Source organism: Bipolaris zeicola, assembly GCF_000523435.1.
Source record: "Bipolaris zeicola 26-R-13 unplaced genomic scaffold scaffold_93, whole genome shotgun sequence".
Classification (NCBI taxonomy): domain Eukaryota; kingdom Fungi; phylum Ascomycota; class Dothideomycetes; order Pleosporales; family Pleosporaceae; genus Bipolaris; species Bipolaris zeicola.
In genome coordinates this window covers 56,745-82,402 of record NW_006912142.1, presented here as the reverse complement: position 1 = coordinate 82,402, position 25,658 = coordinate 56,745, and the positions used below count along the sequence as shown (strand labels likewise).

Genomic DNA, 25,658 nt, shown 5'->3' with positions numbered 1-25,658 from the left:
ATGCCCATCCCCTATCGACACCTCTTCTCAACGATATTCGCACCATGCTCCTCGTATTCCTTCTTGGAGATCCACAGCTGATGGAAACTGCCGAGACTAGCCAATATACTGCCACCGATCCAAGCAGCGTACTTGCGCTCCACCACGCTGCCGGGGGCAATAAGCTTGTTGCGGGTAGACGGGTAGATGGAGTTGACTTCGTAGTTGAGGCGCTCGTTGAACTTGTACAGCAGGGTGCTACCGCCCGTGACGACGATGTTGGAGAGCAACAGGGGACGCTGGTCAGCATCGACTTGCTGGACGGCAGCCTGGACGAGGCGGGGAATTGTTTGCTCGGGTTTGGGAGCGGGACTTGTGTCGGAAGTACGGGCTGCTGAGGCGTCGAAGAGGCCTTCGGCGGCGCGGAATCGCTCCACGCCAAATACTTGGTTCCAGCCGTCGGGCATCTCGAAGGGTCGGCCGGGCATGCTCTTTGCTAGCTCCTCGTTGGTGCTGAAGCGGCCGGGGCCAGGCCATACTTCTACTACCGACTCCTTGAACGATGTCAGAATGCGTTCTTCTTCATTCAACCGGAAGGAGTCGGTAGGCGGTGTGGAGAAGGTCTTATACGTGGCTTGAGCGGGTGCACCAGCGTCGACGGGCGTCTTGCTCTTCACCATGAAATGGGGTATCAGCGGGACCTCTGGTTGCGCCTGCTTGAACGACAGCCGGATCTGATCAGAGACAAAGTTTCCGGCCAGAGGCGACTTTTGCACACCCTTTCGTAATACCATGCCGTCGAGGACAGGCGTAACAGACGTGTGGGAGGCGCCGACGTCGATGATGATTCCAGAAGCCTTGCCCGATGCAAAAGCAGCCAATACGCCCGTCTTTTGTAGGAAGAAGGCAGGGGTTCCCCATTCCTCCATTGCAATCTCAATGTACTTTTCCCTTGCTTTTGCGCTGTTCCAGCCTGGTTCTGTGACGAGCAGCGGACTGTCTTCCAAGGGCTTCTCGTTGTTCTCTAGTGCCTCCATGTCCACATCCATAGCCTCTCCGTTTCCATTTTCGTCGTTGCCGTCGTTCAGCCCGTTCTTCTTGGGGTCTGTCGGTTTTGCGCCCGTGAGTCGGCTTGTAATCGCATACTCCCACAGCTTGGTCGCAGTCTCCCAGTCCTCTACTATGCCATCTGAGCCCCAGTAATTCTTAATCTCAAGCCCGTCGACTGGAGCGTGTATCGCGTTCTCGCCGAACAGACGGTCGCCTGATGATGTGAGGCCATAGAAGGAAGGGCATACGGATTTGGGAACATCTTCGCCGGCGAATCCTGCGCGTACAGTTGAGTAGCCGGGGTCGAGAACGATCGCTGAGACCTCATCTATAGTTTGTTATTATTAGGCGCGCGCTATAGAGCTTCGGACAATCGTAGGTACCTCCAGCATACTCTCCCGCAGCGGGTGCGGTCGACGAGTTGGGAATGTTCATCGCGCGCGATTATCGCCGGCGCGGAGACTGGTGAAAGGAAATGTGTCGGGTATGGTACGGCGGATTGACGCGTAATTGTCGAGTTTCCGAGTCAGTCAAAGCGGGCGTGGTTGTGGAGCTGGTGCTGGTGTTCAAGAGAAGCTGTCGCAAGACGCGAACTCCAAAAGTTGAGGTTGCGGACCTGTCCTCCACCACCGCACTTACCCCTCGTGCCTCCGCCCCGCATCCCCCCAGATATTTGTTCGCAGGGTCTCTCAGAACCTGAGAAATGAAGACATAGGATATAAGTCACCATGGCGCTCAAATTCATCCGCCAGCTGTATGCACTCGATACCCTCGACACTCGCTTCGTAATACCAGCCACCACACCGCCCAAGGAGGCGCTCGAGGAGGCCAAACTTGACCCAGTGGGCCCAATTCCTGTAAAAGAAGGAAGAGATGGCACCAAACGTGCAGATAGTGACATCCATCCTCCGCGATGGAATACACTCGAGTTTTATTTCTACTACGTGGCCATTTCGGCCAGCGTGTTCATGATGTTCAAATCCGTACTGGACGTGTCTAAAGGTATGCTTGGTGATACCATAAGTAAGAGTCATGTGTTGACCAACTTGTAGAATCGCACCCAAATTATCCAAAATTCGAACATCTCCTTTCTGATGGTTGGATACCTGGGCGGAAAGTGGTATGTTGTGTTGCCCCTTGTCATGTGCAATTCACTGACTTCTCAGGATAATGTTGATGCTCAGTATGGCGGCTTCCGTCAGAACATTCCATATCTGTTTATCGTAGTACTACTGCATCCAAATTTGCGCAAAGCATATGACTCTTTCTGGCGAGCTGGTACATACACCCAAGTACGGTCGTCGGCGAGCAATGGCCTCACCATGGGTCTAACACCGTCCGCTGCAGCGGATGCCCGCATGCTTCAACGCATATCATTTGATGTAGGTTTTGCCACTATATTTCTTGTTGCTTTGCATGGCTTCTCGGCATTCAAAATCCTAGCAATCCTCTACGCCAATTACTGCATCGGAAAGAAGCTCCCTCGGCAGTATATACCTGCCGCAACGTGGATCTTCAACGTAGGCACCTTGTTCGCCAATGAATTTGGCCGGGGCTACTCGTATGCAACTATACTCGGCACATTTCTCCCATCTGCTACCTCAGAAAAGGGCGAGTCAAGATCTGATTTCGGCCATATGCTTGACAGCTATGGTGGCCTCATTCCACGTTGGGAAGTGCTCTTCAACTTCACCATCCTCCGACTCATAAGCTTTAACCTCGACTACTACTGGTCACTCAACTCTCGAAATAATAGTCCTCTTGAAGTATTCTTCCCACCCTCCCTCGGTTCGATATAGCTAATAACATCCAAGAAGAAACAACTCGACCCTTCCAACCTCTCCGAGCGTGATCGAGTATCCATCCCTGCTAAACCCGCGGACTACTCATTCCGCAACTATTTCGCATATGTTACCTATTCTCCACTCTACCTGGCCGGACCCATCATAACATTCAACGATTACATAGCGCAATGTCGCTACCGGCCTCACAGCATCACCACCAACCGAACGAGCCTCTACTTGATCCGTTTCATCGTTGTCCTTCTTACTATGGAGATTATGATTCATTACATGTACATGGTCGCCATTTTTCACGAGAAGCCCGACTGGTCTCAGTACACACCTTGCGAGCTGAGCATGCTGGGCTTCTTCAACCTCAAACACATTTGGCTAAAGTTACTCATCCCATGGCGCTTCTTCCGTCTGTGGTCACTTATGGATGGTATTGATCCACCAGAGAATATGGTGCGTTGCATGTCTGACAACTATTCTGTTATGCACTTCTGGCGCGGGTGGCACCGCAGCTTCAACAAGTGGAGCTTGAGGTATCTGTATATTCCTCTTGGTGGAAGTAAGGGCGAGGGTATCCTCGGCAAGGCAAGGGCGGTAGGCAACTACCTAGCCGTGTTTACCTTTATTGCCATCTGGCATGACATTCAACTCCGACTGCTCATGTGGGGATGGCTTGTTACTCTCTTTGTTCTTCCAGAGATCATCGCATCATACATCTTCCCAGCGAAGAAGTGGAAGAACAATCCCGATGCTTACCGCTGGTTGTGTGGTGTGGGTGCTGTTGGCGAGATTCTGATGCTAATGACAGCTAATCTCGTTGGCTTTGCACTTGGAATGGATGGGCTAAAGGGTCTCGTTAGTGGTATTGTGGGAACGTGGTCTGGTTGGATGTTTTTTGGGACAGCTTGCTGTGCGTTGTTTACAGGCGTGCAGTTCATGTTTGAGTGGCGTGAAAATGAAAAACGGAAGGGGATTAAGATGAAGTGTTAGATAGGCAAGATTGAGGCAGGCACTTCTTGACGGAAGATTGCGCGATGTTGTACCTATTGCTCAAAGCATGACCAACATTGTTGCACATAAAAAAATCACAGACTACTAAATTATAAAGATTAGGAAAAGGCTGTTGTTATTACATTAGGTATGCGCTGTGTATATAGCGTTGTTGAGAAAAATCGACTGTTAAGTAAAGTTAACAAAAAAGGGCAGCAAAAAGAAAATGGTAAAAACAGAGTTTCGAACCCACGCTGGGTGAAAAGTTGTTCCAAAGATTGAGTAAGTGCAGTGTTGTGCGGGACTCGCGGTCACTTCTGGTAAAAGGCAAGAAATGAGTTCGTACAAATCCTCGCACTGCACAATCACACATTGAAAATAAATCGTATATATACTACATAGAGATTGTTGGGTGCGTGGGCGGGCTTGCGAAAATGCAATGGTTGGGGCGCGCGCCCTTACGCTATGGGAAGTAAAAGGCCAATGCGTTGTATACGAAAGGGATAGTGACGTGACGAAAGGAAGGGTCGGGCGGATGCGTTGGCCGTGCGCGCTCGTCTGTTGCTGTACCGAGGGGTGTGTGCTTGAGTCGTGTCTGGGATTTTGGCTGGCTGGTACGTTTTCTTGCTCCTCTATCCTCGCTAACTGTAAGAAAACGGCTACTACTACTTTTTTTTCAAAAAGAGCAAAAGTAAGGGGGGAGTAAAAGAAGGTATCGAGTGTGGGTTTGGCCCTGCGGCTTAGATTTCTAGGTGAAGTGAGCGTGGTTTGTGGGACACGTGCCCCCGCTTTCGGTGGCTTGCCAGGCTGCCTTTCTGGAGCTTGCTGAATGACATATTCTCCTCTCATTTCGTGCAGAGTTGGCAATGGCTATTTTCTGCGTCATCACATGGCTTTTTTCAATCTAATCTAGGATTCTCTCGGTATACTTGCGAAGTTGATGGTATCAAGGGTGGAATCCCTGTCTCCAGCTGGTTTCATGTGGCTCGAGTACCTGAGACTCAAATACACCTGGCTTCCTCCACTTATTCCTTCGAGAAGACTGTTACGATTCATGCTTGCTAAATATGTGTACTCAGTGCTGCAGGTATCGCGAGTTCTCCTATTTGCAACTATCATTCTGGACAGCTGCCACATCGTTTCTCAAGAACCGTTTGGCCCTCGAGTCTTTGTTTCCTATATCTCATTGCTGTCTTCAATCCCTTCAAGTTTTATTACGTAGCCTCAGATTCGGCTGGGATCTATATGGAAAATATAGGCCAAAGAAATGGCTCCGTCTAGCATCGTGTACCAAGCCTTGGTCTCGAAGCGCCAAGGTGTATATCCATTACTTTGCGCCGACACCAGTTACAATGTGTATTAGCATGCTCCGGAATGGTCGCAGTCCGCTCTTGTACTGAATGCATAGCTTCGCAAGCTCATCAGTGAGTATGTATCTTAGGCTATTCTAAGATACCGTCCTCCATCGTTGTCTGTTCCCGTTTTGATGATGGTTGTATTGCTGTTTACACTTGTCGGGTATACATGGTAGGTGACCGACTACCACCCTACTTTTCATTAAAAAAACAGCACTTCAAACGTCAAAATGCCAGCATAATTTTCCCGGCTTGATTTGAAACTATTTCCTATCCTCGGTTGCCTTCATTCGTTTTGACGATTCAACTCCAACGCCTGAGGCACTTTGGTGTTTCAGTCTTTGTTCCTTGCCCCAGATTGTAATTGCCCCCCCTACCCCTCACCACTTCACCCAATGCGTTCATAATCTTGGGATTTCGTTTGCTCAATGGTCTAGAATACTAACGCCCTTCACTATCTGTTCGCGATTACCAAACGGCGCTGGCGCTAGACCCAAAACTGCCAAGCGCGAGGTAGGACATGCAAGAGGATATGGTCACTCACTCCAGCTCTCTTGTTACACTTGACCTACAACACCTCGCACACAGTCTTTACTGTCTGGTTTGCTTCACGATCTCTTCGCTTAGCGTGGCCCGGCTTCCTCTCCTTTTGCCAACTGCAGGCAGTCACTCTTTTGTATCTTGTCCGACAACTTGAGTTGTGCTCGAGTCAAACACTCTACCGCAACCAGACACACAGCAATTTTTGCATTGGCTGTATAGCACGAATATCTCATAAGGTTCAATTCATCTTCACCATGAAGACTGTCGTTTTGGCGAGTGCTCTGGCAGCTGCCGGCCTTCTGGTGGGCTCCGCGAGCGGGCGTCCTCTCTGTAAGTCATACACTCCATTGGCGAGACCCCATTGACTGAATGAGTCTAGACCACAAGCGCGAACTCGTCACCAAGGTTGTGTATGTGACTGAGGTGGTCGCTGAAGTTGTCATCTACGTGGATGAAGGGGGTGCAGCCTTTTCCACCTCAACTTCCGTTAAGGTCCCTGTCATGGCTATGTCTTCAGTTCTGTCTTCAAGCACTTCTCAGGCCGCTCTACCAAAGACGACTCCCTCTTCGATTGCTTCTGTCATATCTACTCCTGCTTCACTTACACCAGCTGTTGCGCCTGAGTCTTCTTCTGCGGCACCCGTCACCACTGAGGCATTGGAGCCTGCAGCCCAATCCTCTTCCGTAGCAGAATCTCCCTCATCTCCGGTCGAACCTTCCTCACCTCCGGTCGAACCTTCCTCACCTCCAGTGGAACCGTCTCTGCCTCCAGTTGAGCCACCTTCTCCCCCGGCAGCACCTCCATCTCCCCCAGTTGAGCCGCCTTCTCCTCCGGCGCCGTCGTCCTTGCTTCCAGCGGAGCAGTATCTTCCTCCAGCTGCACCACCTTCCCCTCCGGCTGCACCGCCGCCGCCGCCGCCTTCTTCTCCTGCGTCACCTGCCCCAACCGAAAATCTCAGTGCGGGCAGCCTCCCTATGGGTATAACCTGGGATGTCTACACTGGCTCATCAGAATGTAAGTCGGAGGCTGAAATCGCGAGCGAGTTTAGTAGGATGAGAGACTTCAAGATGATTCGCTTGTACGGCATGGACTGCAATCAGATCTCTCTTGGTATTCAGAATGCGCTTAAGAACGGCCAAAAGCTCATGAGCGGCGCGTACCTGGATGCAGGTGGTAGCGGTGAAGACGTTAGCGAGGTCATTAAAGCCTACAAGACTGCTATCGATCAGCATGCCGGCGGCAACTGGGACGTCATACAGCTCTTCACAGTGGAGAACGAACGTGTAAATGAGGGCAGGATGACTGCAGCGCAGGTTGTCGACGCAATCGGTAGAGCGCGTACCCAGCTACGACAACTTGGCTACAACGGCCCTGTGGGCGCTGTCGAGACGGCACCAGCTACCATTAACAACCCGTCTATCTGCGAAGCCTCAGACGTGGCCATGGTCAACATCCATGCCTTCTTTGACCAGCACACACACGCAGCAGATGCGGGTCCTTTCGTCAAGAGCCAAGTCGAACGTGTACAGTCTGCCTGCAACAATAAGCGTGTTGTCGTCACCGAGTCGGGTTGGCCTCGCCAGGGTAGCCCTAACGGTGAGGCTATCCCCTCGCCAGAGAACCAGCGCATTGCTCTTCAGTCGATCCGCGCATCTTTCAGTGGCGACATGTTTCTCTTCAGCGCTTTTGATTCCAGCTGGAAGGTCAATACAGCATCTACTTTCAACGCCGAGCGTTTCTGGGGCGTCATCGGGTAGGTGTCTTGGTGACATGAAGGTTTCAGTATGGCGCTGCTCGATGGAATGTCGTGGAGATGAGTCTGCACCTCCTCATTGTTTGGCTGTATACGCCTGTATCTTATGATTTCTTTCTTTCCATGTGGATCAGGTCGTTGTGTGGCCTGGTGCCCTATTCATGTATACGGCAGCTTGTTCCTTGTACGATTATGAGATTATGCAAGTATGAGGTACGATGGGTTTGCAGCACACATGTAGTATAGATACCCTGATTTTCCAATGAATCATTTCATTGCTGCGACAGAACATCTTGAACATCATTAACAATCTTTAACATGAACCAGCGCATGGAAACCGACAAGAGCCAAATACCATTAACATTACTTTTAACACGACTCACTGATACGTGTCCTGAATTTCTTTTTCGTGAGGAATGTGAATGTCTTGCTGGCATAGGCAGTCTAACTATGTATTCCCATTTTCTATGAGATGCTCTTGTTTACTCTACGTCTTACATCTACCATCACATAAGTATTCTATAACAACAATCCTCCCAGTTGAACCGCAAAACGAATAAGGCGGAAACCCACCCACCTCGCCCTTCTACTCTCACAACCTCAACTCCGCTGCCGCATCCTCAATCGCTTTCACCAAGCCATCCAGTGTCCCCCTGCCCACATTACCATTCACCACAACCCTAAAAAACTTGCCTTGCTCACCGGGCGCAAAATCAACCATGAACCCCCTACCTACCAATCTGTGCGCAATCTCCGTCGTAGCCTGACTATTCTTCTCCGAATCCTCGCTCACCAACCCACCCTTGGCATAGTAAAAGCACACTTGCAAACAAGGCAGCGGCTCCGGACTAATCGTCTTGAAACTGCCGCTATCCTTGAGTTTTTGCAGCAGATACTCTGCGTTGTCGTAGGCTCTGTCGACCAAGTCGCTGAAATGCTGGGGGCCATAATATTGCAGTGCGAGGAAGAACTTCAAACTATCTGCGCGGCGACCACACTGGGGTGTCAAGTCTGCTAGGTCGTATATATCCTGTGCATCTGTGCCGGGGGCGTTGTGGAAGAGGTAGCCTGCGGGGAGCGTAAGGGCGTGGTAAAAGGAATTCATGTCTCTGCCGAGCAAGAAGCTGCTAGTCATGGGGACGCCGAGCATTTTATGTGGATTAACGGTTATGCTGTCTGCGAGGTGGGAGCCTGCAAGACGCGCAGGGGCGTAGGTAGGAGAGAAGATAACACTACCGCCCCAAGAGCCATCGATGTGGAGCCAGAGGTTGTGTGATTTGCAGATTGAAGAGAGGGCGGGGAAGGGGTCGAAGGAGCCGTGGACGGTGGTGCCTGCTGTGGCGTTGACGAAGAAGGGGGTTTCGCCGCGGGTCTTGGATTCGGTGACGAGGCGCTCGAGTTCAGAGGGGATCATGCGGCCATCATCGTCGACAGGGACGGCGATGACGTTTTTAGAGCCGAGGCCGAAGAGGTTGGCGGCCTTTTCGACGGAGTAGTGGCCGTGAGCTGAGGTGAAGAGGGTAAATTTGTGAGTTCCATTGCCGTCAGTTTTGGTCTCTGGAAATAGAGTGTTTCTAGCGATGACGATGGCAGAGGCGTTGGCGGCACTGCCACCTGGTTGGGAGATTCCTCCACAAGTCTTCTCTGGGAGGCCAAAGAGAGAAGCTAGGTACTTTGTTGTTCGTTTTTCAACAAGGGTTAGTACGGGCGAGACGTGGTAGACATGGGCCTGGAGAGAGTTAGTACCCGATTGCCTAAGCAAGAGAAAAAACTTACATTTGTGTTCAGCACAGCCAAAAGCAGCTCGCTGACTACACCCACAGCGTTCGTACTCGCATATAATTTGTCCAGGAACCCTTGATCCCAAGTGTTGACGCTATATTTTAACACGGTGCTCACCAGCTTGACTAGTCCATCTTTCCCAACTTTTTTGTCATTGATTTCCAACTCTTCACTGAGAATCGATTCCAGTTTCTTGGGAGGGTGATGCTCAACAATTGTAGTTCTTGGGCCACCACTACCTTCTATTCGCAGACTATGTCCGGTGTGCTTAGTGGCAGCATCTTCGTCTGCAGAGCGAATGAACGGGATGATCAACTCCTGGATAGCATCAAGAAGCTGGTGGTAGTGTTAACATCATGCTATCTGGTGGGGGCGAATGATGAATTGGAGTCATCATCGATGTGCAGTGAGTTACACAACATTTGCTGTCGGAATGGTCGGAAAATGGTTCCGAGGAACTTACATCTTTGACTTCATCAGCCCTATTGAGAGGCGTATTTCCGGGTATGGAAGACATGACACAAGTCGTCAGACAATTGAAGCAATTCAAGCTCGAAAAAGGTCAGTGCAAGGATTGGATTGAAAAGAACTGTGGTGGTGATGTGTAGGAGCAAAAATCACGGCACAGAAATGGCGCGCAAAGTTGCCCGAGCTAATCGGCATTAGTGCCGGCTACCTGAGCAAATGGCAAACATGCAGTCATGGATTTTTTAATCGAGCTGACCATTCCTGGTCCGCCAAAAATGCGTAATCGCACATGCAAATTATGCCACTAAGAAAGGTATCTACGATCATCGAATCAAAAACCAAACATCCAAATCAACCACTACAACAGATCCACCTTATCTAACGCCAGAGTGATGAAGCAGCCTGATATAGAAAATACCCCACGCCATGTACGTGGTGTCGCCATTGTCATTGTGCCGCAACACTTTTGCCTTTGCTGCTACTCCCGCTGCTCACGCTACCGTTTGTAGCTTGGCTTCCCTTCTTGGACTTTTTGCCGTCTTTTCCTTGTGCAGCCTTTGCAGCTGCATGCTTCTGCCTTGCCAGCTCAATAGCTGTCAGCTGCCTGCCCGCCTTGGGATTTTGAGGCGCATCACTAGTGCCCTCTGGGAATGACTGGAAGCCTTGATTGCCGGCTGTGTAGCGGGATTGTGTGACCCAATCGTTACGCCTACGCTTGTAGAGATCCATGCGCCAGTTTCGCCAGACGGCACGGCCTACATGAGATTCACGCAGTGAACTCTCGTTTTCCGCCAGCTCCTCGGCGATGCGCTCGCGGATAAAGGCCAGACCGGCTGTGCCCTGCCAGATTGCGTCGATGACGTGCGATGCTGCTGGGTCGAGTGCAAGCTCACCAATTTTACCGTAAAATAGCTGGATCATCTTGCGGCGGAAGATGACGGACGCGTTCTCTGACATTAATGCTGCTTGAAGTGTCCTGGATGCTGTTGGGTCACGAGCCAGCTGAGTGGCAAGCTCAGGCGACAAGTTGGCAAGAGAGTCAAACACAAGCTGACCAAGGGGTCCATCAACGGTCATCATGGTTTGTGCTAGCAGAGATCCATGAACCTTTTCCGGTGACTGAACATGCCTGGCGCGTAGTTTTCCCTCTTCTTCATTTAGTCGAAGGATGCGGGTGACTTCAAAGCCGTTCGAACCAGCATAAGCGGCCTCAAGTTGTGCTGTGATGGGTGCGCAATTGACTTCACGTGCCACACAGCGCTCAATGAGCACTTTGATGACAGCGGTTCGGTTGCGTTCGACTAGGCTGGGAATCTGGTCGACGATTTGGCGCATAGCTTCTTCTAGGTCGTCTTTGCCGAGCCTCTCAAGAATCTTACCTACCACGTATCCCGCGATTTCATTGCGTGACAAGTTGCCCATGCGCTCTTTGAAGAATTCTCCATAGATGGCCTTGAACAATTTACCCGGCGCGTTCTCGATAATTGTTTCCAACAGGCGGGATCCTACCGTGTCATATACCAGACCGTTGATGAGGATGGCGCTTTCAGTTCCTTCGGCAATGGGGTTGTCAGGAAGCAGTCGGTGAATGATAGACTTTTCGTTCTTGGCTCGAGACTTTCCGAAATGCGCCAATTCCAGCTTGAGAAGAAGCTGCAGGGTTGGGCCACCGAGCGGATGTGTGGTGAGTGAACGAAGGTAATGCGACTCTATGCCAGAGACACTATCACTAATGACCTTTTCCAGGGCGTCCAGGAAAGACTGGGGAACAACCCTCTCCTCCAAGACACGCTCCTGACCCTTTTCTGCGCCAGAAACAGTAATTTTTTCCTTCTTCTTGCTCTGCATGACAGACTTTGTCTGTTTCTCCAACGGCGCACCTGAAAGGATTATAAGCAACACCCGGAGTACATGAGAGGCGTACTTGTCCGTCATCAAAAAACCCATATATCCCTCGAGCTCGCCTAGTGTAAAGAGAAAGAGATTTTCCATCGAGACGACGACTTCATCGGGGTCGGAGGCGGGTGGGGTCTGCAGAGGTTCCGCTTTGACAGTCTCTTCCGTAACGGCAGGGGCAGCTTTTATGAAAAGTGCTTCGCAGCAGTGGGAGGCAAAACGATTCTGGACGAGGTTGAGAAAACTAAGAGGACGATCAGCATAGCAATTGCAGAAGGCATTATGGAAGAACTTACTGTCCGCTGAATTTTTGAAACAGACTTTTCAACTGGTCTGGCGAGGATAGGAGGATCAGGCGCTCAAGTAGGCGCGAGGACTGGCTGTTGGCGATTTTCAATTCCTTGCCGTCTGCCTCTTTCCACACACTGGCCAGGAAGATGTCACGGTCCTCGGTGCTTTCGAACTGGTTTAACTCGAGCATCTCGTCGGCCTTTTTGAAATACTCCTGCTCCTGCTCGTCGAGCATTCCGTAAAAAGGCGACTCATTGGGGCGGCTGATTTGGCCATTGGCGAGTTCCTGGACTGAATCTTGGACATGGAACAGGTCAGAATCTTCATGCTTGGGGCGCTTGGAGCTGGCATCGTCGTCGGCGTCCCTCTTGCGCTTTTTCTGCTCCTCGCGGCGACCGCGCTTCTTGTGTTCCTTGGGCATTGCTGGCGATGACGGCAGCGGCGCGCGACGAAAGTTTGGACCGTTTCAGCAGCCAGGCGGGGAGAGAAGTCTGCAGTGCGCAGCAGCACCCAACGCAGGGCCGGGCAGCAGGGACTTATAGCCGACTGGCGGTCGGCAGGAAGGGTAGGGCTGGAGAGGGCCGTGGAAGGGCAGTATGGAGGTTTAACGGAGGCGTTGGACACGGCAGTCGCAGTGCAGTAAGCATGTTTTCCAGCAGTGGACTGATGCGGCAGAGGGTGGCGCTCGCTAGGGAAAAGTTGCTGCCCATTTTGGGGCTAGCCCAGATCGGTGGAGATCGAGGCGGTCCCCAAGATCGGGAAGGCGCCACCAGGGCAGAGGAAAGGCGCTAGAACCCGGTGCGCTAGCCGTTTTGGGCGTGGCCAGGCTAGGATGGACCCCCACCATCACTGGCCGAACGGTAACTGCAATACCGTCAGCCGCAGCGACAGACTGCCTACCCTCGCCCAACGCAGCCATCTGCCCACGAATCGTACGATCCATGGACGACAATTCAACTCGCGTCGCAGACTACCTCGACGATAGGCTGCAGACGCTCGGCGACCTCGACTCGCTCCACGACCTATTGGCCACCATCACCACCCAGCACGGCCTGCTCAAGAAACAGCTCCACGATGCCCAGCGCGACCTTCACAACGCCAAAGACGCTGCCCACGCTCACCATGACTCCCTCACCCAGCATGCAGACGCTTTTAGGCACGAGCAGGCCGACATTGACCGTCGCCTCATGGTCATAACCGCCTCGGAGACAAGCGACGAAGCCGTGCCCCGCTTCGCTGAGGTGCTCGACACGCTTCACCGTCTGGATGTCGCCACCAACTATGTAGACCTGTTGGCAGAAGTGGACAAGCTCAGGTACGCCAGCGCCAGCAGCTGCCACCTCTCATACCCCAGAGCCGCCGCCCGCTGACGTACCGCTACAGTAAACAAGCCCAGGCAAAACTCCAGACGTCCAGCGAAGCCGCCCTCGCGCCGTACAAGCAGCTGCGTGCCATTCACACGCGCCTCATCAACCTGCAAGAAGACGCAGAGGGTGCCGCGCCCCAGCTGGTCTACTACGTCAGTAAAATCACCCATGCCCTGCGCACCAAGATTCTCGACGCCTTCTCTGCCCAGCTCGAATATACGCTCAAGAAGATACGTTGGCCCTTGCCCAATGCAACTATACCCACAAATCTGCGCGAAGAATGGGAGACTGCTATTATCAAGCTTCTCGACCTGCAACTGCCCGAGCTCGAGGGCATGAGCTATGCCAATGGTCCTGGAAACAAGGTCAAGCTGCCGCCAGTGCTGTTCCCCATGGAGGTACTGGTGCAGCCGCTCGAGATGCGGTTCCGCTACCATTTTGAAGGCGACAAGCCTACGAACCGCATTGATCGACCCGAGTATTTTCTTTCACACATCACCACGCTTCTGAACGACTACAGCGGATTCGTCAATGACCATGTCCAGCCTGTTCTGCTACGCCACTTCCGCGGAACCGATCTTGCGCTCAATCCCGTCTACATTGATGCCATGTCGGCCTTCATAACTGCCCTACTACCCATGCTGCGCACCAAGATTGGCTCGTTGCTGCCCAAGGTTGCTGGCCAGCCACAGCTCTTGAGCCACCTGATACACGAGGTGATGAACTTTGACACGGACCTCCGAGACACGTGGGGTTACGATGCTGGTCATGGCGTTGAAGGCTGGAAGGGGCTTTCATGGGAATTCCTCGTACAGGGTGATTGGTTCGGACTGTGGCTGCAGGTGGAAAAGGATTGTAGGCTTTTTACCGCGCCCAATGTGGAAATTCGTTACGGATGACTGACACGCAGCAGTTGCCCTATCCCGCTATCAGAACATTGTCGAGGCTCCAGACTTTGGTGATCTTGACTATGAGAGCGTCGATCCCAAAGCCACCAAGCCCACAAAAGGAGCGATCCGCGTAAACGACCTGCTCGAGACCATAACGGGTACTTTTCTCGCTTACCCTATATTGCAAATCTGGCGCTAACCTTACATTTCTGCAGATCGCTACAGGCCTCTAACTTCGTTTAGCCAGAAACTTACCTTCCTGATTGATATTCAGATTGCCATCTTTGACAAGTTGCACGAGAGGCTGCAGAGCAATCTCGAAGCGTACCTGACGATGACTACGTCGCTGGGTCGTGCCATGGGTGGTATCACCAAAGAGGAACAGGAAAAGCTGCTTGGCGTCGAAGGACTGGAGCGCCTTTGCAAAACCTTTGGCAGTGCAGATTATCTCGAACGGGCCATGCGTGATTGGAGCGACGATGTGGTAGGCTCATATCTGCATTACCCCTGTGCTATGTGACTTGCGGCTGACTTTGAGTCTCATAGTTTTTCCTGGATATCTGGGAGGAGCTACAAGATCGCGCTCGTAGCCCGACCAGTAATATTGGTACCATGACTGTTGCAGATGTGGCCGGACGCACGTCAAAAAAAGTTGAGAGCGACGACATGGAAGCAGGTTCGCTGTTTGACGAAACGGCATCGTGGTACGCACGCCTTCGTGACCGCAGTGAGAAGATTATCATCGACACACTGAACAGCAACGTGCGCGAGGCGCTGCGTGCATATCGGCACATGTACGTTTCCTCGCCACATCACTTCACCGTTTAATGCGAAAGCTGTGTACTGACATTTGTTTTTCTGATAGCAACCCGTGGGCCACGCTGGGCGGGCCCTCGGCTTCAAGTTCCGCTGCTGAACCCTCGCCGACCGCAGAGCTGGATCCATTGCTTGTTTATCTGCGCACAACACTAGCGTTCCTTTCACGCGCCCTTGCCTCTGCGCCATTGCGCCGCATCACCCGGGCCATGCTGACTACCATTTCGACGGTGTTTTGGGAGAACGTACTGAGTCGGTACCGCTTCTCCACCCAGGGTGCCACACAGTTACACGCTGATGTCTTGGCTGTGTGCCGCGTCGTCGACAAGCATGTTGGCCCTGGTGTGGCAGAAACGGGATTGAGAAAGTGTCTCGAGGGTGTGAAACTTGTTGGCTTACCGGTCAAAGGCGGTCCATCTAGTACATCAGGCCAGGATGAGGCCAAGCATGACGACGGTGGCGAGGATAACGAAGATTGGGACACGGAGGCTTGGGGCGCTGTAGAAGACGGTGATGAGGATCCGTCGGATGTTGCGCCAAAAGCAAAGCACCCCGGTGACACGACGTCATTGGGCGGTGGAAATGAGACTGGCGCTGCTGCTGGGGCTGAAGAGCTGCTGGGGCTGTGGGAAGTGGAAAAGCGGCTGTTTGCGGATAACCAGGCGGCTAGGGATGTGCTAGATGAGTTGGGCCTCGAGCTACTGAGTGAGACGGAAGCGAGGTCTTTGCTGAGGCGCAGGGTTGAATTGGCTGGTTAAGGTGGATGAGGTGGTAGTAGTAGCTTGCATTACTGCACATCTTCAAGAGAGGGTGTGTGTGTATGCAGGTTAAGGTAGAACGTGTACGAGTAGTTTGCATGACTGGCACACATCTCAGGTGTGTGTGTGCGTGTGCATCTGTATGCAAAAATGAAGAGAGTCATCATGCAGGGTCCTGCTTTAATCTCGTAACGTCTTTTGAAAAAAAAATACGGTGCATTGGGTGGATGTTTTGTTTCTAAAATCATGCCATCTGGTTGTCTCATGTCGGTATACTTGGCCCCTATGCACTTTCAAAGTTTCGAGTAAATTAAAATTCTTAGGGATTACACGAGCTTGCGGCTGCAGCTGCAGTAAGTAAGTAACTAGTCTTGGTGGTGGTGGTGGTGGTGGTGGGTATATGTATAACTACGTGTTAAAAGTACGGAGCATTCTTAACACACATCCTTGCATTAACCCCTCCCCTCCCCCCCCCTTCTCTCTCTCTCTCCCTCCGCCCCTCCCTCATCCACCCCCCGCCTTCTCTAAAGGCCTAGCGCGATCAATTCGAAATCTTGGGATCAACCTTCTTCCCCGTTGCTTTTTCATAGGCTTTGCGCATTCCATCGGTCTATAAAAAAAAAGGGGGGTAAGTTTTTATCAGCTTTTATTTTATTTTTTTTCTGTTTACCTCCTCTCCCCCTCATCTCTGCCTTCTACCACTCTCCCCTATCCACTTCCGACTTTCCAGATGCCGAGATTGTGTGTGTGTGGATTTGGGAATGTAGGGGTAAAGATGGGAAGGAAAAGGTGGAGAGAGAGAGAGAGAGAGAGGTAAGGGAGGGAAGGGAAAAAGGGAGAAAGGTAGAGAGGAAACGTACAATTTTCTCACTCAACCCTTTATTCGCTGCAATCTTCTTACCCTGTGCACCCCCGAATTTACTAGCGACGGTGTTGAAGGCTTTGTCAAGGTAATCGTTGCCTCCAGCGGCGCTGTTGCCTTGGTTGGGATTGCTAGACATCTTTTTTTTCCTGTCCCTTTCGAAATACCGTCGTTTTGGGTTTGTTGGCGACTGGGATGCGTCTTGGTTTCTTTCCGGAGTTAATCAAGGCGGGGGGTCTGGTTGCCTGTAAGTCGGATGTTTTTTTGTGAGGCGAACTGGACTGGGGGCGTTTTTTTGCGGGATGCGAAGATCAGAGGATCTAGAGGATCGACCGTAAGAACGGGTGGTGGATGTGTATGGTGGTGGGGGAGCGGGGTAAAAAGGTTAAAAAAGGGTAACAAGGGCATAAGGGGGGGGGGGGCGGGTAGCGCGTGTTGTTTTTTTGGGGGGGAGTGAGGGGTGGTCACATGCGAGATGGCCGGGTTTGGGAGGCTTCACATGTTTGTGCTGTAAATGTTTCTAAGGGGAGTTATTCAAGGGGCGGTTGTTGGATATCGATATCTCGCAGTCTTGTTTACGGCGACAAACACTTGGCCTGTGCACTTTTGTCTTGCCCTTACCTACCCATAAAAACACAAAGAGAGGTTCTTGCTTCAATTTCTCCTTCGACTCGACTAGCACCTTTTCACATGCTCTCTCTCTCTCCTCATCTTTCCCTTAGTGGATAATAACCCACCATCATCCTTTTCCCAGCCTAGCGCACTTCCTGCACCGCCCCCCCATGCATCCTGTAAGCACCAGTTTAGCATGTGCATCGTGCATGCATGTACACAAGGTCTAAGTACATGCATGTGTACTTGACATACCCATGCCTTGCATGTCTCTAAGCGCGCGCAGCAGCAAAGCAAAGCAAAGCAAATCAGGCAAGAGACGAAAAGAAAAAAAATAGGGCCGCGGAGCATATAGTTCGCTTACAAAAACGCACGTTTACGTACATATAAGCTTACTATCCTAGTCCATACAGTCCCCCAAGACAGAAGAGTAAAGAGAGGGAGAGAGGGAGAAAAAATGAAGCGAAGAAGCGAAAGTGGTTGAGGAGGTTTCTTGTCTTCGGTCCTTTTTTCTTTCTTTCTTGTCCATGTAGTGTTGGCGAATGGAGAAAAGAAGAATGCAGGTAAGAAGGGAGGCGGTGTGAGAAACAACTTCCTCCAACCGGTTTTAGTGGATTTTTTTTTCTTCTCTTTCTTCGCTTTCCTTTGCTTCACTTTTTTTTCATACGATAAAGAATAACGTGATACGCGAATGAAAAGGTTTTAAACGAGGTTAATAAATTTGGGGATATTTTTCATCGTCATTCATTCTCCATTCATACAGGTATCATTATCTAGGTTTCCTTGTGTCTGGTGGTCCACACGCGTCGCAGCATGACGCTCCATTGCTCGCTGTTGTTCTCGGTCTTGCTCTTCTGCTGAGCGCAACGGAACAATTGTTCCGTTCAGCCTCTCAACGTACGGTCGGACCTTGGACCACTTGTCGTCCAGCTTATGCATTCTATCCTTCCAGCACCCGTTCTTGTTAGGCGTTGATGCGGTGGTCGGTGATGGTGGTGTGTCCTCCTCAGTTGGAGAACTTGTCGGGGACATCCTTGCCAGTCGCCTTTTCAAACATGTTGCGTGCACCATCGGTCTATTGTTGGTCAAGTGTTAGCCTGATGTTCTTCTTCTTTTTTTCTTTCATGTAACTAGTTCCCTTGGTTCTGGATGGAACTAGGGCAAGGATGGGAACGTACAATCTTCTCATTCACACCCCGATACCTTTGTGTGTCTTCAGTTGATGCACCGCCGTACTTCTTCTCTACAGCGTCAAGGCCCTTGTCGAGGTAATCTTCTTTTTGCTGGTTGTTGTTGTTGTTGGATGTGGCTTGGTTTGAGCCGTTTCCGGTAAAAGAGTCCATATTGAGAGGTGATATGGGGGGTCCACGAGGTAAATGTGATGGGGTGATGAGGTATGACACTACCTATTATGGTAAGCGTTCTTGTTTGTGCGTGCGTGGCTTGGTGAATTGGCGGGCGTTCTCACGAGTTAAAAGTGCCGGATAGATTTGGACTTTGTTGTGGTTGGTTGAATGTCTAGTTAATTTGACGTGATATCGACGATGGCGTGTTGAAAGTGAGATGATGAGGCGTACTTTTCATTCCATTTGTATACTCCTCGGTGACAGTAGAACAAGTTACACATGATGTCCTGGCTTTCGTCATACTGTGACCTCCAACTACGTCAGTTCAACGCATCTACCCTGTCTGAACCCCAGCTGTTCAATCCACATATGTAAATCATCAGACACGGTACCCATTTACGAGCATTCCTCCGTGACAATCACTCCTTTCTAGCCAGCGCCCCAGCAGCAACGTTCGTCATGCTCGAAGGAGAGTGTCAAAAACTTGGCTTTCAGACGGTCGAAAACTTGGCTTAAGCCATGATGCTTAAATCACAGCCACCTGTTTCCCCACAGACGGAGAATTAAAGCAACGCTGAAAGAGCAAAAGATCAAAGCTATGACATGTATCGGAGCTTTTCTTTGCCGTATCCGTCTAGCATCAACACTATGCGATGGTGGTGGAGCAAAAGGTTATGACGTCAAATCCAATGCAAGGCCACCCGTCCGCCAGCCGAGTGATCCGGGCCGATATCGTATCAAGCCATGACAAGTAAAAAAAGCCGCGTACCACTTATCACTCGCTCTATTGTCAGGAGACTGCACGCTTCCAGACCTGCAGATCACAGCAAATCATAAAATGCTGGTATTAAGTAGTTGGAGAATTCCGGTATCGGAGGACGGCGCAGCGGCGCGGGTGGGCCATAGGCTTGCAGCAGTGGAGATGGAAATCGGGTCGAGGAAGCGAGCAAGCCACAGCAGACATGTATACCGTGTATCTTTTCAGAAGGGTATTGTGAGGGTCTGAAGTTGAGTAGCAGGGTGTTCAAGATGATAGTTGAGTACTAGAGTTGTGCTTGTCCTTGTGTCTGTGCCTGAATGTATTGAGGCCTTTCATGTACTCAAGCTAACCTAATGCAGCACACGAGATTTGGCTCTTTAGGCAGACATGGCCATGTAGACAAGTAGAGTTTGCACTTCACAAAACAATGTACTCATAAGGACACCGAATATCGTCTTAACAACTTCATATTGTGACTACTGTTCTTCTTCCATCACCTCATCCACGACGTTAATCACGCCATAGCTACTAGAAACTTAACATAGTAGCAAGCATTCCATCGTCGACACTCGCATCCCCGATTACCCTCTCCAGAACGCCGTTGTAAGAGTCAGGTTGCACGAATCTAATGTGCACTGCTCAGTCCCGGCAATAAAAACAAGAAGCTTCGGGTATCGCAAACAGGGTATAAAGCTACTCGACCTTGATCGTCTGGTCTGTGAGTCGCGAAGCAAGATAACATGTCGTTGGAAGAAAAGTGGTTGTACCCCAACGCCGGCGCTCCAACACACTGTGGAACTAATGGAAAAGGAAAACGCTATAACGCACGACGAGAAACGACTAGTAGGAAATGCAACAATGAGTAAGACATACAACGAAGAGAAAGTAAAGGTGTACGCTGAAAAGAGGCGACAGGTGGGAACAGTCTATCCGTACTGCTTGATCAAAGAGTGTAGCAGTCGGCAGAAGAGGGTGTGAAGGTCGACGAAGAAGTTTTCCTGGCCGACAATCTCAATCAGGCTCTTGGCCTTCATCACGTCACGAGACACACGAGGGAAGCCATCGGGGTCGAGCTTTTTGGCAGACAAGAAAGAAGAGACGGGAGTGATGTTGCGGAAACTGGGCGCACTGGTGGTCGACGAGGTCCTCTCTTTCTGAGACGATAAGAGCTGTGAGGTTGTCGAGGATGTCGAGGACGCCGAAGTGCCAAGGGGAGGAGTGCTTCCGGGTACGGCCGTTGCTGGACGCGGTATGCTCTGCGAGGCTGCGCTCTCGCGCTCAAGAACCCTATCGGCCAGCGAAATGATTCTGTTGGCGATGCCCTCGAAAGCTTCGGTAATCTTGACCATGGCCTTTGTGGCTCTGCGACAATCGCGACCGGCCATAGCAATAAGCGCATAGGTGCGCTTAGCGCCTCGCGACCGCGGATCCTGCAGACGGAAGACGTAGGCAATAGTGTAGCCGGCGACCGAGTCTCCAAACATTATGGGACCAGAGGGCTTGCTGAGGGGGAGGACCTCGGTCGACAAAGTTCGGATGCAGGTGCGTCGCAGTAGAGAGTAGGTGCTGGGCGACTGTGGCTGGCTGGTGGAGATGTAGTTGAGGGTGTGGGTGTGGATGCTTCTTGAGCTAAGAGAGGGCGAGGCAGGTACCGAGTCGGGATACAAGCTCGAGTTGCCACTCTGGAAGGAAGCCGACTGTTCGGTGTCGGAGACGTCTGACGAATCGGTACTGCTGACATCATCGCGCGAAATAGGGCGTCGTACGGGATAGCTTTGTGAGCTGCGTAACACGGGACTGCCGTTCCTTCCTCGTCCGTCTTTGGTGGGGCTGCCGGGGGCGCCGTTGGGAATCTTGTCGCTGTACTTTTGGGGAACTACCATCTGGCAGTTTTCGCATACGTCCGAGTCTGATTCGAGGGTGCTGCTAGGTCTCCTTCCGCCAAAGCTGCTGCCAGCGGACGACGAGGAGCAGCTGGGGAAGTATGGGTTATGTGAGGGCGAGTTTGGGCTGGTGGGCGGCGAGTCAAAGGGCGAGTTGAGTTGGGGGGCGCGCGGGTTCAGCTTGAGGGAGGTGGGCTGGTCGTACAGGCCATTATAAGAGCAGGCCGAATGGGGCTCATCGGACGGGGGCGTGACGCATGGGTTGCAGGAGCCGCAGGGCGAGGTGGATGCTTGGGTACAGATGATGGAGGTAGGACCGTGGACTTCGCAAAAGTGTGCGAGCGAAATCTAAGAGGCGTCGCGTTAGCCGTGATGCTTGCTCGGGAGGGCGGCGAGGTTTGGGGACACATGACGGGTAGCTGGCGACGGGCGGGGGCAGGCCAGGGCATGTTTTGGGGAAGGGAGGCAGGGACAAGCGCGCGGGTGCTTACCGTAAAGTCCATGTTTGCTGCTATCTAATCTCTACCGTCTCATGGTGTTTGGCAGTGTGTAATGGTGGGGTCGGGAGTGGTGGCTCAGCTGACTGATGGGTAGCCCAGAAGAGGCGTAGTTGCCGCGCGAAACTTGAGCCGGCGGAGAGATGGGGTGGTGGGTGGCTGCTGTGAGTGGTGAATGGTGTGGTGTGGTGGAGTGAGGGTGGTGCGCCAGTGTATGGGAAGGTGGTAGTAGTGGTGATGGTGGTAGTGGTGGAGGTGTCTCGTGGAGAGAGTCGGGCAGGGCGTGCGGGTGGAGGAAGTGGAAGGGGTGGCACTTGGATGGGGACTGGTTTGGGTGGTGGTCGCAAACGCTGGGCCGGGCTCTTGGGATTATATGGTTTGGGGCTTGGGCGTGTAGGACGACGCTAGGGCTGGGACTGGCGCAGTAGGGCATGAGTAGAGAGCAGCGGGATTTTAGTTCGCATGCTGGCTTCTTCTGGGCTGGGTGCAAGTGGTAGGAGTAATTACGGGGGCTGCGGAGCAACTGTCCAAGAGCCGACGCTACAGTGACCGGGATGCATGCGGCCTGTTGTTGCGGTCAGCATCAACGGCCCGCCATTGGCTGCGCCGCCGTTGGAGCTGGTGGGCAGCCCATTGCAGTTTGCAGACGCCCCAGACGCACCCGGCGGCGAGAGGGCGAGCGAGAGCACATGAAAGTAGACTTGTACATATGTACACTACTGTACGCAAGTACACATACATGTATGTACATTGTGCTACGTAGCTGCACGTCATGGTGGTGGTGGTGGTGGTGGTGATGACGATGACGATGATGGTGTGTGTGTGTGGGCGGGTGGGTGTTGGCATGAATGTACATACTCACTGTTGTAGCATGCAAGTAGCATCTTTTGGTGTGCTAGGTAGTAAGTAGTAACTAAGGTAGGTAATTCCGCACATAGTGTTGTTCTCTTGTTTCTCATCTCGGCCTGTCGCGCTGTCACTCGATTCCGCGCATCCACCCACCCCGTCCGCCCTTCGCCGACTCGCAGCCAATGACGCAGCCTCGTCTCGATGCATCCATCCATCTGCATCCACACAATCGCCCCTTCCCGATGCAGCTGGGCCAGTCTGCGTGCCTGCCTGCGTGCCTGCCTGTCTGTCTGGCTCTCTGCACGTCATCCCCAATCTGCCACGGAACGGAACCATTCATTTGCAATCACAATTGACCTGCACCCGCCTTTGCCCTCCTTTGCCTCTGCCTATCAACTACGTACACTATACCTACTACTCCTACACTACTGCGTGCCTTTGCTTTTGCCTGAAACGTCCCAAGACCATCAAGCCGTCTTGGATGCTCCCTGCTGTCTATGCTGCCCGTTGCACCGTAGCTTGACTCGACTTTGCCTCTATTCTACTTGCAGCACCCTGTCCGTCACCGTCTCGCCCGTCGCCGTTAATCAGCATCGGCTGAATTGCCGTCATGTCGCGTGCTTGCAGCCCGCCAGGCTGTGGGTAATGAATGGGTAATGCCGTCCTAGCTGCTGCTGCTGCCACTCCAACTCTGTCTGCTACGGCCCACTGACGCTGCGGCAAAATTCGCCTCGACGCCATTGGCTGCGCCCCTCGCTGCACATCGGCCAGTCTGCTGCAGAGCCACACCCGAGCTCCACTCCCCTCCTTCACTCGCTGCTTTCTAGAAGACACGCACAGACTCAACGCTTCCGGCCCTCACGGCAACCCCTCCAGGGTCTGGCCTCTCTCTCTCTCTATAGCTCTGGCTCTGGCGACATCTGCTGCCTCTCTATCTTATCCGCCACCCACCTGCCACCTTGCCCCAATCCAGCAAAACAAAAATACACACATCCCACTACTACGCATGTCGCAATATCCCGCACCTCTCTCTACCCCACCACATACCTCCACGTCTCCACCAGTCGACGACGCCTCTCCAACTGTCCCCCCTTGTCTCGCCCTGTGCTATTGAACCACACAGCAACCGCCGTTGACATGCTAAGCCCAGACCACAGTGGGTAGCTTGCTTGACGCCCTCCTCTTAAGGTCAAGCACATGCAAAAAAAAACACGCCAAGCCTAATGTCACTCACCAACAAAAACCCTCCATCGTGACTTCTGCAGGGTCCACAGACCTCAATTCAAACTAGGCCTCTATACCGCGCTAGTCCACCGGTCCTGTACGTAATACATGTGGGCTGCTTGCATCTTTAAGCACAAACTAAGCCACACCAAAACACAAAAGCCTCTTTAACCGCTAAACCAGCGGAGATTGCCCGGCACCATACATGTGTCAGAACCTAACAACAAACATGGACGGCACTTCAATGGTACCGATACAAGGGTTTTTTTCTTCTCTACTCTCCTTCCATCATGTACCTAGAGCAACTCCCCTGCTAACCCATGATACATACATACTTTTTTTTTCATGGCTCGTGGTCATCGTCAAGCTCGCCCCCATCTGCTGCACGGCCCTGCAGGATGTCGTACCCCATCACTTCGTTGATGAACTTGCCCGACAACTTTAGTTCCTCGTAGCGCCTCTTTTCCTGTTCACTGCAGTCCCTGGATCCAGGCCCCATCATCTGGGCAATCAGTGGAGCCCAGATCTGGTCTAGCTGCGTGATGCCAATCTGCGTGCAAGGAATATCGTCGAGTAAAGCCGGTGATACTACGCCTGCATCCTTCCAGTGCCTTCTCCAGCACTTGCTCGTGTGCGGCGACATGTGCGTCCGGAACGAAAGCAGGTACCGTCTCCGCTCATTGTACGTTGGGCACGCGAGCAATTTGGCCACCCGGCCTATACCGCCCAGTATCAGGAAAAAGGCAACGTCTTCGTAGCACGCCGGCTGGTGGGACCATCCGCGTAGAAACGTTGCCACCGCCTCAGCACTACTTGCCGGCCGTGTCTTTCTCAGCAGCACCTGCACTATAAAGCAGTACATGTAAAAGTACTGCAGCCGCAGTGGTGCATCCAGATTCTTGACAATCTTCCTCTCTTGGTCGGCAATTCCCGGTGTCGTGCGGACGTGGTAGCCAATCCGTGAACGCGGTCGTATATGTCCGAGGTCCCTGTCCAACAGCAGCCGTCTGTGCTCGTCTAGAAAGTATCCCACGCCAAAGACCAGAGGGAGCATCCGCTCATAGACCGAGGACCACAGCTGCATCTGGCGTGGGGACACTGCTGGCTCCACCGGCTCGCCTACCAGGTGATCGGCAAGCTGCCGCGTCAACCTCAGGGACGCGATATGCCGCCGTCTCATTGTCAGTAAAAAGGGAAAGTCAATGGCATTGGGCCTCGGCGCAGGGTACAGTTGCAGGTGCAGATTGCCCATGCGGTGTTTGACCCAGTACCGCACCAGGGCCGGCGCATTCTCCATAACCAGCATATTGAGCACGCGCGAGGTCCGTCGCAATGCAAGCAAGTCAGCGACGCAAAGCTCGCGTAGCATATAGATGTGAAGCTCCTCTGGCAGGCGGAACAATGCATCTAGAAACGGGCTGCTGCTTGGCTGTAATGAGCGACTGCCGGGTGATACATGATTTGATACGGCACGTACCTCGAGGGGCTGCTGCTGCTGCTCGGCGCTAGCCCATTGCTGTCGCTCTTCCTCCTACTTCGCAACGACGCAAGCAGTCTGCTTTGGAACCCGCCTGCTGCCCGTCCCAAACTCGATCTCTTCTTCGCAATCGTCTTGTCACCCGTCGCAGTCGGAGCCCGGCTCCTCGTCCGTTCGGACGCTGGCGTCGAATGAGTGTGATGTCCGCGCTGAAACTTATCCATGGCCGTTTCCGTTTTCTCTCACCGACAGCAGCGCCCGCCCCCAAATCCTCTTAACTAGGCTCAACCTTGCAGAAAAGCAATCGCTCTCAGCGTGCGTTCTTGTTGCGTAAAAACTTTAGCACCACCAAAGTCACCCTCGTTCATCATGGCAATGATGGCCGCTGCATATCTTCTTTTGTTTCTGTTATCGCA

At 52.3% G+C, this 25,658-nt stretch overlaps 12 protein-coding genes across 12 annotated transcripts; 3 read left to right on the top strand and 9 right to left on the bottom strand.

The window, feature by feature from the left end:
* Positions 1–11: 11 nt before the first annotated feature.
* Positions 12–1,464, bottom strand: COCCADRAFT_98365 (uncharacterized protein; the record flags this gene model as incomplete). The annotated part of the gene is made up of 2 exons (XM_007714957.1): positions 12–1,357; positions 1,413–1,464. 2 exons carry the CDS (start codon positions 1,462–1,464, stop codon positions 12–14), a joined length of 1,398 nt encoding a protein of 465 aa, XP_007713147.1.
* Positions 1,465–1,757: 293 nt separating this feature from the next.
* Positions 1,758–3,812, top strand: COCCADRAFT_98349 (uncharacterized protein; the record flags this gene model as incomplete). The annotated part of the gene is made up of 4 exons (XM_007714956.1): positions 1,758–2,031; positions 2,082–2,149; positions 2,196–2,795; positions 2,844–3,812. 4 exons carry the CDS (start codon positions 1,758–1,760, stop codon positions 3,810–3,812), a joined length of 1,911 nt encoding a protein of 636 aa, XP_007713146.1.
* A 2,434-nt stretch (positions 3,813–6,246) lies between these two features.
* Positions 6,247–6,525, bottom strand: COCCADRAFT_98426 (uncharacterized protein; the record flags this gene model as incomplete). The annotated part of the gene is made up of 1 exon (XM_007714955.1): positions 6,247–6,525. A coding segment is annotated over one exon (279 nt), but the record flags the coding sequence as incomplete, so codon positions are not given.
* Positions 6,526–6,676: 151 nt separating this feature from the next.
* Positions 6,677–7,459, top strand: COCCADRAFT_42679 (glycoside hydrolase family 17 protein; the record flags this gene model as incomplete). Its single annotated transcript, XM_007714954.1, has 1 exon — positions 6,677–7,459. A coding segment is annotated over one exon (783 nt), but the record flags the coding sequence as incomplete, so codon positions are not given.
* A 597-nt stretch (positions 7,460–8,056) lies between these two features.
* COCCADRAFT_98377 (uncharacterized protein) lies at positions 8,057–9,763 on the bottom strand (the record flags this gene model as incomplete). The annotated part of the gene is made up of 3 exons (XM_007714953.1): positions 8,057–9,193; positions 9,241–9,582; positions 9,710–9,763. The coding sequence occupies 3 exons, from the start codon at positions 9,761–9,763 to the stop codon at positions 8,057–8,059; spliced, it is 1,533 nt and encodes a 510-aa protein (XP_007713143.1).
* Positions 9,764–10,161: 398 nt separating this feature from the next.
* Positions 10,162–12,322, bottom strand: COCCADRAFT_26956 (uncharacterized protein; the record flags this gene model as incomplete). Its single annotated transcript, XM_007714931.1, has 2 exons — positions 10,162–11,854; positions 11,907–12,322. 2 exons carry the CDS (start codon positions 12,320–12,322, stop codon positions 10,162–10,164), a joined length of 2,109 nt encoding a protein of 702 aa, XP_007713121.1.
* Positions 12,323–12,842: 520 nt separating this feature from the next.
* Positions 12,843–15,732, top strand: COCCADRAFT_98340 (uncharacterized protein; the record flags this gene model as incomplete). The annotated part of the gene is made up of 6 exons (XM_007714952.1): positions 12,843–13,216; positions 13,285–14,123; positions 14,182–14,316; positions 14,374–14,642; positions 14,705–14,952; positions 15,024–15,732. 6 exons carry the CDS (start codon positions 12,843–12,845, stop codon positions 15,730–15,732), a joined length of 2,574 nt encoding a protein of 857 aa, XP_007713142.1.
* Positions 15,733–16,273: 541 nt separating this feature from the next.
* On the bottom strand, positions 16,274–16,733 carry COCCADRAFT_37519 (uncharacterized protein; the record flags this gene model as incomplete). The annotated part of the gene is made up of 2 exons (XM_007714951.1): positions 16,274–16,342; positions 16,593–16,733. The coding sequence occupies 2 exons, from the start codon at positions 16,731–16,733 to the stop codon at positions 16,274–16,276; spliced, it is 210 nt and encodes a 69-aa protein (XP_007713141.1).
* Positions 16,734–18,212: 1,479 nt separating this feature from the next.
* COCCADRAFT_5757 (uncharacterized protein) lies at positions 18,213–18,549 on the bottom strand (the record flags this gene model as incomplete). Its single annotated transcript, XM_007714926.1, has 2 exons — positions 18,213–18,281; positions 18,385–18,549. The coding sequence occupies 2 exons, from the start codon at positions 18,547–18,549 to the stop codon at positions 18,213–18,215; spliced, it is 234 nt and encodes a 77-aa protein (XP_007713116.1).
* A 1,689-nt stretch (positions 18,550–20,238) lies between these two features.
* On the bottom strand, positions 20,239–21,698 carry COCCADRAFT_26953 (uncharacterized protein; the record flags this gene model as incomplete). Its single annotated transcript, XM_007714930.1, has 2 exons — positions 20,239–21,543; positions 21,687–21,698. The coding sequence occupies 2 exons, from the start codon at positions 21,696–21,698 to the stop codon at positions 20,239–20,241; spliced, it is 1,317 nt and encodes a 438-aa protein (XP_007713120.1).
* Positions 21,699–23,036: 1,338 nt separating this feature from the next.
* On the bottom strand, positions 23,037–23,680 carry COCCADRAFT_26952 (uncharacterized protein; the record flags this gene model as incomplete). The annotated part of the gene is made up of 2 exons (XM_007714929.1): positions 23,037–23,364; positions 23,589–23,680. The coding sequence occupies 2 exons, from the start codon at positions 23,678–23,680 to the stop codon at positions 23,037–23,039; spliced, it is 420 nt and encodes a 139-aa protein (XP_007713119.1).
* A 428-nt stretch (positions 23,681–24,108) lies between these two features.
* On the bottom strand, positions 24,109–25,466 carry COCCADRAFT_98372 (uncharacterized protein; the record flags this gene model as incomplete). The annotated part of the gene is made up of 2 exons (XM_007714950.1): positions 24,109–25,183; positions 25,243–25,466. The coding sequence occupies 2 exons, from the start codon at positions 25,464–25,466 to the stop codon at positions 24,109–24,111; spliced, it is 1,299 nt and encodes a 432-aa protein (XP_007713140.1).
* Positions 25,467–25,658: the final 192 nt, after the last annotated feature.